General features: G+C 36.7%; 2 protein-coding genes across 5 annotated transcripts in view; one reads left to right on the top strand and one right to left on the bottom strand.

Moving 5' to 3' along the window:
* Window positions 1-9,172, bottom strand: part of suco (SUN domain containing ossification factor) — a 63,943-nt gene extending 54,771 nt beyond the window's left edge. For all 4 annotated transcript variants that reach the window (XM_065257361.2, XM_065257362.2, XM_065257363.2 and 1 more), the window contains exon 1: window positions 8,916-9,172. In XM_065257361.2, the coding sequence (XP_065113433.1) occupies window positions 8,916-8,968 (53 nt within the window). In that variant the 5' untranslated portion in view covers window positions 8,969-9,172. The remainder of the gene's footprint in view (window positions 1-8,915) is intronic.
* A 952-nt stretch (window positions 9,173-10,124) lies between these two features.
* Window positions 10,125-14,001, top strand: tmed5 (transmembrane p24 trafficking protein 5). The gene is made up of 4 exons (XM_065257365.2): window positions 10,125-10,442; window positions 10,818-10,915; window positions 11,013-11,193; window positions 13,309-14,001. Exons 1-4 carry the CDS (start codon window positions 10,275-10,277, stop codon window positions 13,525-13,527), a joined length of 666 nt encoding a protein of 221 aa, XP_065113437.1. The 5' UTR covers window positions 10,125-10,274; the 3' UTR covers window positions 13,528-14,001.
* Window positions 14,002-14,241: the final 240 nt, after the last annotated feature.

Below are 14,241 nucleotides of genomic sequence, written 5' to 3'. Positions count from 1 at the left end.
TCACTGACAACAAGCACACATACAAAGCCCATCCCGCGCGTTTGTGAGCCGTCATTCACAAGTACATTAACCCTGCGCGTGCTGTTTGCTTGCCCGTTTTCAATGATAGAGAGCACAAACCCTTTGATACTTGAGATGAAATTAAACTTACCACTTTAAGCAGATCTCAATTGTCGTCAATGTGACGCGCAAAAGTCTGCACATGATCATTTCAAATCCGTTTACAAGACAAATGCTGTTGTTGTTTAATATAAAGTTTACATTGCGTTGTAAAAAAAATATGAAATTATCTTCATACATGCTTATTTCATAATGCGAACGTATTATAAGCTTTTTATACTGCTATAATATTTAAAGGAACAGTATGTAAGAAATTTATATCAATTAATCATTAAATGGCCCTGAAATGGCACTAGACATTAAGAAATAATTTTCATTTCAAATACTTATATCACTGACAACAGTGGTATAACCAGGATATTATCATTGAAAAAGTGGAGTTGCAGCCCTCAACTGATGTTTATGTTGTCGTTTTGTATATTGGCCACCAGCTGTGTGATTGCAGTACCAGTTTTAGCCACATGTTTTGTGATTGCAATACCAGTTTTGGCCACAATCCTACATACTGTTCCTTTAACACTATAAACAATATGTCATTTTATATACAAACTATAATTCTATCTTGACATGCACATTAGGTTCATGTTGGTCCCATTTGATTCCCTCTCTTGCGCACAGTTGCCGTCGTCGGTCTCACTCTCAGCATTCTTACTGTTACGAGGTGTTACTGTAAAAAATGCGCTACACATGGCATTTAAAAAACCGGATGGTTTATTTATAGTTCGAATACGGATATTTCACGTCATGTTCGAATGCATATTCGAATATCGAATAAAAAGTGACAGCCCTAGTAGCCTTATTTTTTTTTAGGTTTAATTACGCAGAACGTAACGTTTTTTATAAAATGGCATTTTACAGTCACAGTTCACAGTTTGAGAACCACTGGCTTAAATGCTGAAATGCAAAATCAAATCTATTATTTGATCAAATTCTTTGATGACACATTCTATATATACACTGTATATATATTCAGGGTTCCCACACCATGGTTAACTTCAAATTCAAGGACCTTTCAAGGACTTTACAGGTCCAATATCCTCAAATTCAACTACTAAATGTGGGGCACAAGGTTACATCTTGTTACCTTTTAAGATACATTGTTACAGTTCCCTATCGAGGGACCTCTCGATGCATCACTGTGGTGACACTTTGGGGACACGTCCAGGGGTAGGTGCGTCTGAATATGTATATCAAATTCAACCAATGGTGAGGCTTAACGACAAAGACAGGGTGAGGCAGGAGCCAGGAAGTATATCACTATTTGAAATATTGCCAAAGACGGCGTTACAGGGACGCAGGAAGTATGGCAAGGGAGACGCAGCGTCTCGGGGAACAACAGTTACATGCGTAACCCAAGATGTTTTCATGTGTCAAACATAACTATGCAAACAAGCATTTTGGTATGAATCAACATGGGCATACAGAAGATATAAGCATTTAAAGCAAACAGTTTAGCACGTGTGCTTAAAAGGCTAGATTTTATGATATTATCCTACACTTCACGGGGGAATATGGATTTTTTTCCTGAAAACTTCTTGCATAAATTGGATTAAATTACTTTCAATGACCTGTATCTATGCATGTATATTTTTTCAAAAACAGGCCCTTGAATTTTTCCCTCAGAGTCACAAACTTTCAAGGATTTCAAGGACCCATGGGAACCCTGTATACTGACACCATAATGGAGGTTTAAATGTTACAGTACATGGTACAGTGGTTCCTAGGCATAAATTTGATGAAGAACAAGATGTTTCTTTATCGTCTTTATGAGATGGGTGAGGAATAGGCCACGTTTCTTAAAACATCTATAAGGCAAAACATGCTTGTCTTGGGACATGAAAAATCTATATATTGAAATGTTTACAGCAGCAATAAACGTTATAAAATAGCAGGCATGACAACATTACAGACCAGCAAACAAAGCACATGGGCTTGAAGACCGACTGCCTTCCCATTTCAATCCCTCTTATCCAATCCTCTATTATATAATCCAATCTCTAACTACGCAGGGCTCATGCTAAAAACATTAGCCCTCTAAATCATTATCAATCTCATTCAGCTATACTGTACATGCCACACTGATCCTGCTGTAACGGAGGAAATATCTGCAAGTAAGATTTACCCAAATTAAAAGGCTCATATTGCTGTGTGATTTTATCATACAATAATCTTAACCCTCAAAGGTAAATCTGTGGAATCTGTAAATATGAATTCACTCCTTAAAAAAAAAGTGTGTGAGGTGAAATGTCAGTGCCTGCATTCAGGGTAAAAGTCTTCACATAACAAACCAGACCTTCCTGGGGGGGGGGGGGGGAGAACACAATGTTCTTTACTATGACATGTCACTTCGTTCACATGTCAAAAACATGCAACATTCTCAAGAGATCAACATGAACCTAGGCTAAAGTCACAAAATGCAAGTAACCGTTGTTCAGTTTTTGTTCAGCAACATTAGCAGCATGCATACATGAGCATACAATACTAGTCTGTATACCTCAGTCATATAGGGTTCATATAGGACCCCTCCCCCAGACCCATGCTAGGCTGGAAACTCAAACACTTACAAAAGCGGCGATTTCAACCAAGTGGCTGCTTTCAACCAGAGGCATTGCATAACACAGCTACAATGCCCACATTCACAAACAAAAACCATAAAATGGTTAGCACCAAAGCTAGAGCACTCCATCTGTAAACAATGTCCGAATGTGTGTCAATTGTGATAATTTTTCACGCATGTTTCTGTTCTTACCATGCAGGATTGATCGGTTTATGTTTTGCTTTAAACAGTCTTCTTTTAAACTTGATCGACCTCTAAAATTACTCTGCACTGTCAGAAATAAAGGTACAAAACTGTACCTTTTCCGTCACTGGGGCTGTACCCTTTCAAAAAGTACAGCCTAGGGATTTCATTTTAGTACCTCAGAGGTACATACTGGGACCAAATAGAGCTTATACGTACCTCAAAATACATATTAGAATCTCAAAGGTACATATTGGTACTAAATGTTTACATTTCTGTACCTAATGGTCCATACAATTACCTTTTTAATGGTGCTGCCCCACTGAGAGCTAGGGTACATATTTTGACTTTTTTCTAACAATGTAGGTCCTTAAGGTACGGTAATCTACCCAAAATTATATTCTGTTTTGTATTCCTGTAAAGCAGGAGTGGGGAACCCTGGGTCCTGGAGGGCCACTGTCCTGCAGAGTTTAGTTCCAATTAGGGCTGTGACGGTCATTATATAACCGTGAGACCGACGGTTATAGTTGAACACCGTCATTAGAACTCTATAACCGGCAAAACCGTGTTATTAAAATATAAAAAAAAAAGTATCATACAGAATTTTTAAATACTATTTAAAACAATTGTTAACAGTCTGTGTTATACGCCCCACTATGTTCTCACGCAGTGAAAAATACAGAGCGGAGCAGACACTGACAACGTGCTGACATACAGGACAGACCAGGTTACTTTTCGGTTACTTTTGAGATTAAACATATTAAACAAAGTCTCACCTTTCAAATCATCTCTTCCTTCTAGTTAATTTATAGCATCAAATAAACATGAATGACCATAAGAAGGAATGTTGTTTTAACCGCGGAAAGGCGTCAGTACACTCCGCTTTTCAAGTTCAAATTCTCCCATGCTAATCTACTAACTCTCCTGAAAGCACATTCACTGCTTGTCTTGCTGTTAATTTTAAATAAACGTAGAGTAAGTAGCTAATCAGTGTCTTGTTTATTCAAACGCCGGTTTACTTCGCAAGTGTGAGCACTGAACAGCGCGTACTGTATGTGGAGAGCGTTTGCCGCGCGTGGCCATTGTCGGCTGCGTTTGCTGCGCATACTGTGCAGTTTAGTAACAGTATAAAAATCTCAAGTTCATATTACTTTACTTTACATGCATTTATGAGCAAAACCTCTTCAAGACGCTTTTTAACCCACATTCTGGTCCATGTAATGACAGATATAGACACAATTAAATCTGTTTCTCTGAAGATTATCAAAATAGATGAGAGAGGATTCATTTATTCTGAGCAGAGAGTGACAGCGCAGTCTTCTGTCAACATTGTGTTTTTAAATATTTCATTGCTTTCTGTTAAATTGCTTAAAGTCATTACTGCTTAAAACACACTTGGAATCACATTCATGATTTTATGGTAAAATGACACTTTCGCGTCAATCCACAAGCATTTAAACGAGCAAAACGCCCCCCACAGACGGTTATGTTATGAACCGTCACATTTGACTCACGTCATAACCGTCATCACCAATTCTGAAACCGGCACACCCCTAGTTCCAATCCTAATCAAACTTACCTGAAATTCATTTCCAAGTAACCCTGAAGACTTTGATTTTTCAGGTGTGTTTAATTAGGGTTGGAACAAAACCCTGCAGGACAGTGGCCCTCCAGGTTCCCCACCCCTGCTGTAAAGGTACCAAACAGAAACTTAGGGTACAGCCCCAGTGACAGAAAAGGTACAATTTTGTACCTTAATTTCTGACAGTGTGATGAGTCACAAATTACTTTAAATTATCCCATCTAAAAATGCATTACACTAAATGCATGCAGAGTTGCCAGGTATTCATAGTAAAACCCACCCAAATGATATTTAAATACCTGACAATAAAGCATAATACAGCTGATCAGACTTAACACTATGCACAGAAAAACAGCAGTTACAATAATTTGCGAGTTTGTGATGCGATTTCTTATGCAAATATCTTTTCATACGGTTTAAAAGTGTTAACATTTCACACCCGTGTTTGTCAAAAACACAGAAGTTACATTGAAGCTTCTTTCATAATGATTTTTCCAGCTGCAAGACAACAAACCACCACAAAAAAGCACAATACTGCTTTGTAGAGTCTCAAGGCCAAGGGCGAAGATGAACTCAATAACCAAGAATTGATGTTTCCAAGGCAACCCAGGAGTCCACCCCTCAACTCAAGATGGGTGATGGGCAGTTCAGAATGGGACATGCATAATAGCGGGTCAAAGTGTTCACAGCCTTCACTTGCTGAGCCACCATTACAGTTTTTGAGAAAGGTGAGAGATGTTTGTATCTCACCAAGAATTTAACAAGGCCTCTGCATGAGCTCGAGGCTGCTAGTTGTTGTGCTGGAGGTGTGGAGGAAGAGGTCACAGCAATATGCTATATTCATAGCCATTGTAATAATGAAGAAAAAGAAAAGTAGGTAAGGAATCAGGAAGAAAGAAAAATAAATAAGTAAAAGGAAATGTTTTTGGTAGGCTTGCCGTGGGTCTGACCATGTGCCAAACCAGCAAAATGTCCTGGCCATACTCTAGGTTGTATCTGTCGCTCACGATTTTAACTTTTTCTCACTTCTTTCCTACTCTCACTAGACTAGAGCCTTTCATTCTTGAGCTGCCCTAGCTGAACATTGTAAACAATTACTTGTCCGCGTCCCTGCAAAAAGATTAGATACAAAACAGGAATAGGACACACTTGAGTAATCTTAAAATGATCCCTACTAATATTAAATTGTAGGTCAAGATCCATCACTAGTGTACATTTAAAAAGTTGAGTCAGTTTTATTAAACTTGCCACGTCATTTCAAAAACAAGGATTGCACATATACATTTCCCTGGATTTTGGCTTTAGATGGTCAAGAACTGTTTTTACAAAAACATTTGTGAGGAAAGTGGGTGAACGTTTCAAAACAATAAGCAAAGTAAAATGACATTACTATTGGATGCGGTCCGCTGAACTATGAACAACAAAGTAGTTCACACATTACTACAATTATTGTTAGAGATGCTCCGATCAGAATTTTTGCAGCCGAAACAGAGTACAGAATTTTTGTCATCATGATTAGCTGATACAAAGTACTGATTCCAATTCGTTAAGCTGTGATGTAAGCACTTTGCAAACAGTCACTTTTAACCCTTTTCAGATAAAGTTAAGTTACACCACTTTGTTCTGTTCTCATGCTAAATGACAGGCTGTGCATGCACATTGGGTGTGCGCAGAAAGATAAAACTGTAGTAACTTTAAAACGCATACAAATAAAAAAAATTCTGGCATGAAGATGCAATATCCACAATACAAATATATACATGGTATACGCTGTTTGATGTGAATGTGAAGGGGTATTACGCTGCATGTTACAAGTGCGCAGCCATATACACATGTACTGTAGCATGATTTTAAAGTGCACCCATTTAATTGCTAATAAAAACAACGTTTTTTGTGTATTTGGTATAATACAATTTGTTCACATGGTTTATGGTAAAAAAAACAATAAAATCGCATTCTTCATTCTGATTGGTGAAAACACGTTGTAATCCGTAATAAAATACCACCGTAACCCCACGGTTCAGACCGCATTACATAAGTATCACTGCACCTCTGTTGCTACGTAATGTTTTTTTTTAACTGATAATATTAAAGGCGGAGTCCACGATGTTTGAAAAACGCTTTGGAAAAGGAGACGGGCCGACTACCAAAACACACTAATAGCCAATCAAATCAAATCAAATGCCGGGTTGCGTATGTGTGGGGCGGGTCTATCAACAGAAGGTCCAGATTCTATTGGGGTAGGGGCGTGTTTGTTTAGGTGATTTCAAATATCAACATTGGCTTTCAAACATCATGGACTCCGCCTTTAATTGTTCAAGTTGTTGAATTTTGAAATTGAAGAAATGTTGAAGGAAATAATATTCACTTTACATGCTTCTAAAGTAATTTGCACTTTTTTGTATTGAAGACAAATATATCAATGTTATTTAACTCGTTGTCTTGCTAATAAACTGCAAAACCGTAGGAATTTGTTGATTATCGACCACGTTAAGAAAAATCCAAACCGGCCCAGCCCTAAATGTCGGTCTTTTCTACATCACCAATCCCAGGAAGTAAACTGTTGCCTACTATCCGTGTGTTTGTTGTAGTCAAAGAAAAGAGATTTATGTTAGAAACAATAACTCACATCATCGTTTACTTTGGGGTTTGTACATTTCGCATATCATTAACATAACTAATACACACTTACACACCAAAGGAAATTTAAAAACGTGAATCGGACAATAGGTGCTCTTTAATGATATCTCTGTAAGGAAGAGACAGAAATCCAAATTTGCAGATTACACATGAGCAACTGGTGGTAAAACTGCTAATAATGTGTCATATCTAAAATGGTCTCAAAATGTGCCTGTATGCAGGAGTCTTATGACAAACATAAATAAGAAGATTTGTGAAATTTGATGATCATCTGATACTAACCTGCGGCCGATCGTTCGAAGAATCCTTAATTATTATAAAAAAGACCTGCACAAACAAGTCTACAATATAATACTACAGCATATCTAGATAAACATGTCAGATAAAAATCTAATTCCCAGTATTTGCGAAATAACCTGATCAAAGAGTAGAATGACACTGTGTGCATTCCTACAAACACTCATAACGTGTGTTCATTCAAATACAATACAACATGACATGCAGGTTAAATATTGCAAATCTTGTTGAACTTCAATGGAAATTCACTTAACCATCTTGCACTGGAAAGGGGTGCATGTTTTCCTTGTGGAGCACCTTTTGATAATAAACAATGCGATTTTCATGCCCACAAACTGTCCTACTTTTCTAAATTTCACTGAAAATTAGACTTTCGCATTTTATTTTTACTATACTGTATAATTTTGAAAAGCCTTAAATCATTTAAAAGGTTACAACTCGCGTCACCTCAGAATCACTTGTAGACCGGAGCGTTTTTCCAGTGGCATGTGTTTTCAATCGTTTCAAAGCATTAGGCTTTAAAAAAACACAAGCAGAAGTTGTAGATTCATATCAATTTTGAAATGTACATAAACCATATTTCAACTAAGAAGACTTTGAAAAAGACTGTTCACCCACCACTTCACTCTTATTTTTGGTCCCATGGTAACCTTATAAGACAAGTTTACACATTTTTAGATTATAGATTGCCAAGAAAAAAAATGCAGTTATATAAACTAGTACGAAGTTGTTATGAAAATAACAGCGAGTTCCCAAACCAGCCTGATATTAAACTCATTGACCTAGTAGGATGGTTGGCACATGGTTAAATTGCTTTCTTGTGTCTCACAGAAAATACTGCAACATGAGTTGGCATCCTGTTTGCTTTGTCAACATATGACAATCCCCAATCTGCCACCTGTCCACTGTAGACGTAACATAATTTTGGCAGAAATACTAAAGGACAAAAATGTGCCACATATCAAAGCAAAAATTGATATAAGTGTATATAAAAGGCTATAAAGGTGGATTGATATGCTGGCCACAAATGTAAACTTTATAAGCTGCTGCCATCGGTTAACTGGCCAGCCAGCTGTTCAAAAAAAATTAGTAAGTGTTAGGAAGTAATACACAAACAATTAAACAGCTTAACATTAGTTGTTACATAGTTGTGGTAAGTATACCTTACTAATGAAATAAATGATGTTTACATGCACTGTCTGGATCCTATACATCCACAAATGCATACATATTGGACAGCTGATGGTCCAGTGCTTTCAACAGGCTGACAACCCATATTTGTGTGAAATTTACTCATCTTTAAAATTTAAACACGATATAAATGAGCATCTGATTAATATTTGTCATTGTCAGCATAGCTCTCAAAAACATCCCACATTCGAGGCTACTGAACTAACGTTAGCATCTAGCATGATGCTATCATGAGAGACAGAATGATAAAGGTTCTTGTTGTCAATATAATAACGTTTATATTGCTTAGCTTAATAGTTAGAGATATTACAATATCGTTTTAATAAATGTAACGGTTAGACTTACCAGCACAGGAGAGCTAAAACGACGCACGGCAAAAACACGCGCAGCTTCTTCATTATCTTCCAGCGGGGACCAACATCCTCGCTTTTTATATTATCCCCTCTAATACTGGCCAAGACAACCTAATAATGCTAATTGTTAACAACTGGATAAATGCGAAGGGGGTGTGTTTCAAGGTACAGAACAAACACTTGAGCTGTTTTTTGTGTTAAACCCCCCGCTGACGACGATCATTTACTGGCTCTTCCCGTCGTATACTGCTGTTGCTCTGGCTGCCCAAGTTCGCTTACCGCTCCTGCTCCCCCACCGTCAGCCAATAGAAATAGAGTATTACGTCCGACTCCGCCCCCGTTTGAGGCCTTGATGAGTTGGAAGTTTTGTCATCAGACGCGTCATTTTATTGATAAGAGGCATTAAATGAAAATGTGACAGATCATTTATATGGCAAAGTAACAATCTATAATACGTTATCATATTTAGTTAATATTAAATTATATTTTTTTAGGTATGGGCTATTGTAAAAGCTTTCTATATATATATATATATATATATATATATATATATATATATATATATATATATATATATATATATATATATATATATATATATATATATATTTCACAAATGTGATGAGGGGGATAAAGTAAATTCCTCGTTTTTAATAAAAACTTTAAATACGTATTACTGTTTAGCACAAAACTAGAATTTGTATTTATTTTCGTTTTAGATGTTTAAAGGTACCCATTTAATGATAAGGTAACCACACAAAAATAGCATTATTGGTGAATATATTGATAGAAAAATGTAATTTATCTTGTAATTACATGTAAAAAAAGGTATTTGCTTTATGTTTCAACAAATTGGTGCTATAACTTTTCTTGGTATCAAATAATAATAATAATAATAAATGTGTTTGTGTGTGATGCAATAACTAATTATCACCATATGCTGGATGAATGCACTTGACGTTGACCTGGGTGACGTTCTGGAAAGTTGTATTGAGCGCTAAACTATCCGCTGCTTTTAAAACTACATATCCCACAATGCAACATTTTAGTACGTCGCGTAAGATGCCAGTTGATGTTTCGCGTGTATATAAATATTTAATGAATTAACGTTAAACAACCCTATTCCAGTGTTTACGGAATAATAACTTATCTCCAAACATAGAGGAGATGCATGTCCTGTTAGGTTTAGTACCGATTAATAACATCTCTGTTTATGTGGCGGGGTCCTCAAGTTACAACATTCCCAACTCGTTCGGTGAGCTGTCCTAAACAGCTGCTGCTGAAGTTTACAGAAGCGCAGTTTTCATCGGTTTCTGCAGTTTTTTTGCGTTGTAGTTAGAGGCGGAAGAGCATGGATGTGTTCAGGGTGTTTGTGGCTTTTTTATCACTGTGCGTGTCTGTGATCAGCGCTTTTTCTCAGTCTCTGGACAGCGACTTTACATTCACTCTCCCTGCCGGTCGTAAAGAGTGTTTCTACCAGAGTATGAAGAAAGAGGGTTCACTGGAAATCGAGTATCAGGTACATCTGAATATTTGACAGTTAAAAAAGCTCTGCTCTTTACAATGATTTACATAAGTCTAAGATACTTTTTAGATCTTTCACAAAAAGTCACATTGCAAGAAATCACGTGCATAAATTCATAAAATTAGATTTACGTAGCTTTAGTGAGTAGTTTTGATGTGAAAGGTCCTAATGTAGGACATCAGTCATCTTAAGATGCTGGTTGCAAAACTAGCTGATGCATTGGGAATATTACACTGTGACACAATGATGCTAGAGGTCATTGCTCAAAACAAATGTACCAAAAGTACTGTAATTCGTTATATTTGTGTATTAATGCTGTTTTTTGATTCATTATGAAAAGGTTATCCATTTGTCTTGGTTTTGGTATAGGTTTTGGATGGAGCGGGTTTAGATGTAGACTTCTACTTGTATGCACCTAATGGTGACATATTGGCCACTGACGACAGAAAGTCTGATGGGGTTCACACGTAAGCAGATGCTGTTATAATCATATACAGACTCATACCCTCACCTTCCTGTATTAATTGTTTCTATGCTTTTTCTATGTGATTTGTTAACCTTTAGCGTGGAAGCAGAAGATGGAGACTACATGTTCTGTTTTGATAACACATTCAGTTCTGTTTCTGAGAAAATTATCTTCTTTGAGTTGATTTTGGACAATATGGATAACGGAGAGGACCCTGAGGACTGGAAGGCATATGTACAGGGAACAGACCTTCTGGACATGAAGCTTGAAGATATCATGGTAAGAATCGTGCACACACCCATTCAGTTTCCATTGCATTCACATTAAGTTTAAAAACACCAATCTGAATACCTGTATGATGAACAAAGTTTGGTGGCAGTGTGTATACGTTATTGACACAATGCAAGGTCGTATTTATTTTTTTTTACATGCAAAAAAATTATTTTAATGTGCAAACTCCATTATACTGACTGGACTCAGTCAGAAGCTGCATTTCCATTACCCCATAAATTGTGCAAATTCACATTGCAATTTGAAAATACAGCCAATGGAAACACATCAATTTCAGAAAAACTCCCATATATTGCAAAAAATATTTTTACGCTCGCATGAGGTGGTTTTTCAGGCATTTCAGGCAACTTCTGAAAATGTGTATTTAGCAAAACTGCAATGTAAACAGTTTATTGGCATTTCCAAGTCACCTGTATTAACCAAAACCTCTCAGAAACAACCAAATTATGTGTCTGCTACTGAGCTTTCCTTTCCAATAATGTTTGGATAACACTCCTACATCTCCTTTGATTTAAAATAATGCAATATTACATCCAAGAAACACCTGTAGGTTGCCACTACTAATTATAAAGGGCTTTCCTTGGCATTAATGTTTGGATAAAACTCTTATGTCTCCTTCGGTTAAATGTAATGCCTAATGCGGTGTATGTGATATTAGTAACCCTACCAACATAAGTTGATGTAATGTTTGGAATGAAGTGTACACTTTCTGAAAATTACTTAGAGAAAAAAAAATTAACACTAACTAACTCTGCAATGGAAATGCAGCTAGTGTTTGATGTTTTTATATTTCTAAGACTATGAGGGTTCCTGTGGTGATGGAAAATCTTTATTCAGGTACAGACATTCATAAAATGACTCTTTCACTATTAAAGATAAAGGTAGGCAGATTTATAGAGGCTAGCCATAGCAAGCTAGTTAAAAAATAAACAAGATCCCACCCAAAAGGTTTTTAATCAAGTGAATTCAAACATGGTTTTATTAAATAAATTTTAAACATCTTTTCTAGTCTTATTTTATTTTATTAAATTTCATTCTCGCCATGAATATAGCCTTAGAAGCTGGTATGGCGTTTTAAGGAAAAGAAAGAAAAAAGAAAGATCCCACCCTCTCCAAAAGCCACACCCCCGGCAAAACGTATGACAAATACATAGTTTGATAGGCAAGTAGGACATCCTATCATTGCATTTGGAACGAATGCAGTGATTGGGGGAACAGGATATAAATATATTAGTGATTGCAATCAGAATGTAAATTTATTTCAACCAGCATAGCAAAAAGTGTTCCTGGACAAAACGCCTACCCTGCCTTTAATTTTCCTGGTTGTGTTTTCTATTTTCTAAAAATAACATATTAGAAACAACAAGAAAAAGCGTACAAAAATGTATTGGTTGTGACGTGAGGAAACCCAGAATTGTTTTGTGGAAGGTGCATTAAGTATTTTGAAAATACATTGAATCAGTGATCACATCACTGGTGTAGTATTTGTAAACTAATCTTTACATGCACTTTAATCTAGTTGCATAATCTAGTTATTATTAACTTCCTAATAATAATTAACTTTTATGTTAGTATTTGGGTTTCATCATAATCCGATTTAACTGACCTTATGGCATGTGACATTTGTTTTAACCTAAGCAATGTCGATAAACAGATAAAGGGTGCCAAGCCAGCAGTGCAGCACAGTTGGTGTGATCCTGCCTGCTTTTAAAATGGCACGGCACGCTTGTAAAGGAGTAGGGTGGTAGCCAACATCGTTGGTGGTTACAAGTACTTTTTCATGAAAGATTACAAACGGATTCAACATTGATGTCAGAAGCTATATAAGAAAACAACAGGAAGCTTTCAAATGAATCTCACAGCTGTAGAGGAAATTGTGTGTTCCTATTGGGTCAAAGTGTTTAACTGTCAACCCTTTGTCCATTGAGACATTTTTATCAGAGTTTATACACATGTTCCTCTTTATGTTCCTCTGAGGCCATAATAATAAAGATTTCACTATAAGAGACTTATTTTCAATCTCTTTTTATTCTCTCTTTTCCTCAGATACAAAAGTCTTTGCATTGACTTAAAGAACTGATCTAAGGCTTTTTCTCTTTGTAGGAATCCATCAACAGCGTGAAAGCCCGTTTGGGCAAGAGTCTTCAGATCCAGACGTTGCTGAGAGCCTTTGAAGCGCGTGACCGCAACCTGCAAGAAAGCAATTACGAAAGGGTTAACCTGTGGTCCTGTACCAACCTTGTTGTCATGGTGATCGTATCTTGTGTCCAGGTCTACTTGTTACGCAGTCTATTCGACGACAAGAGGAAAATGCGCACATAGGCTGCTGCAACTGACTGAAAAATCTCTGACTGTCCCTAATTTTCTGCTCTATCCTTGGTTATCGCTCAACAAAGTGTCCTTGGACTGATGATAGATGGAGTCTCTCCTCTGCACACCTTTTCACTTTTATATCCGTCTTGTTACGATAAAGACAATCATATTTTACTTGAGTCAGGCACTCTTACTGATAAAATGAGACATTGAAGTTGATCTTTAAGTTGCTGCTATGTGTGACACAGATCTCACCAGGTGTATGACTTCTAAGATGTTTTTAATGATAAATCAGATTACTAATAGTTTTCTGTTTTTGTATGACATCATGTTTTATAGATTGTAAATCCATACTGACTTGTTCACTGTATAAAGTGTAGTTACTGAATTTTTGGCACTGATAATACACTGATATGCAGCATATTTCAGGTTTTTTGTAACGAGCAATTTAACTATTTTGAAATTAAACTGACGTGAAGCGTTTGTGAATAGCAATGTCTGATTTAAGCTACTCTTTTGAATGCATTTTTCTACATTTAACCACACCCTGAGTCCGTTTTGTTACAGATAAATATAAAGGCAGACACACCCTACCTTCACCTAACATGCTAGGTTCTTTTATTACCAGGGATTATTTAACACCGCCCTTCTTAGAAGCCGTGATTAGTGCCAGCCCGTCACAGGGAAGAGTTATTGGTCAGCAAAGTTTGGTTTGACCCACGT

Source organism: Paramisgurnus dabryanus, chromosome 12 (assembly GCF_030506205.2).
Source record: "Paramisgurnus dabryanus chromosome 12, PD_genome_1.1, whole genome shotgun sequence".
In the NCBI taxonomy this organism is placed as follows: Eukaryota; Metazoa; Chordata; class Actinopteri; order Cypriniformes; family Cobitidae; genus Paramisgurnus; species Paramisgurnus dabryanus.
Note: the sequence above shows the minus strand (reverse complement) of the source record. Positions and strands in the feature narration are given on the sequence as shown.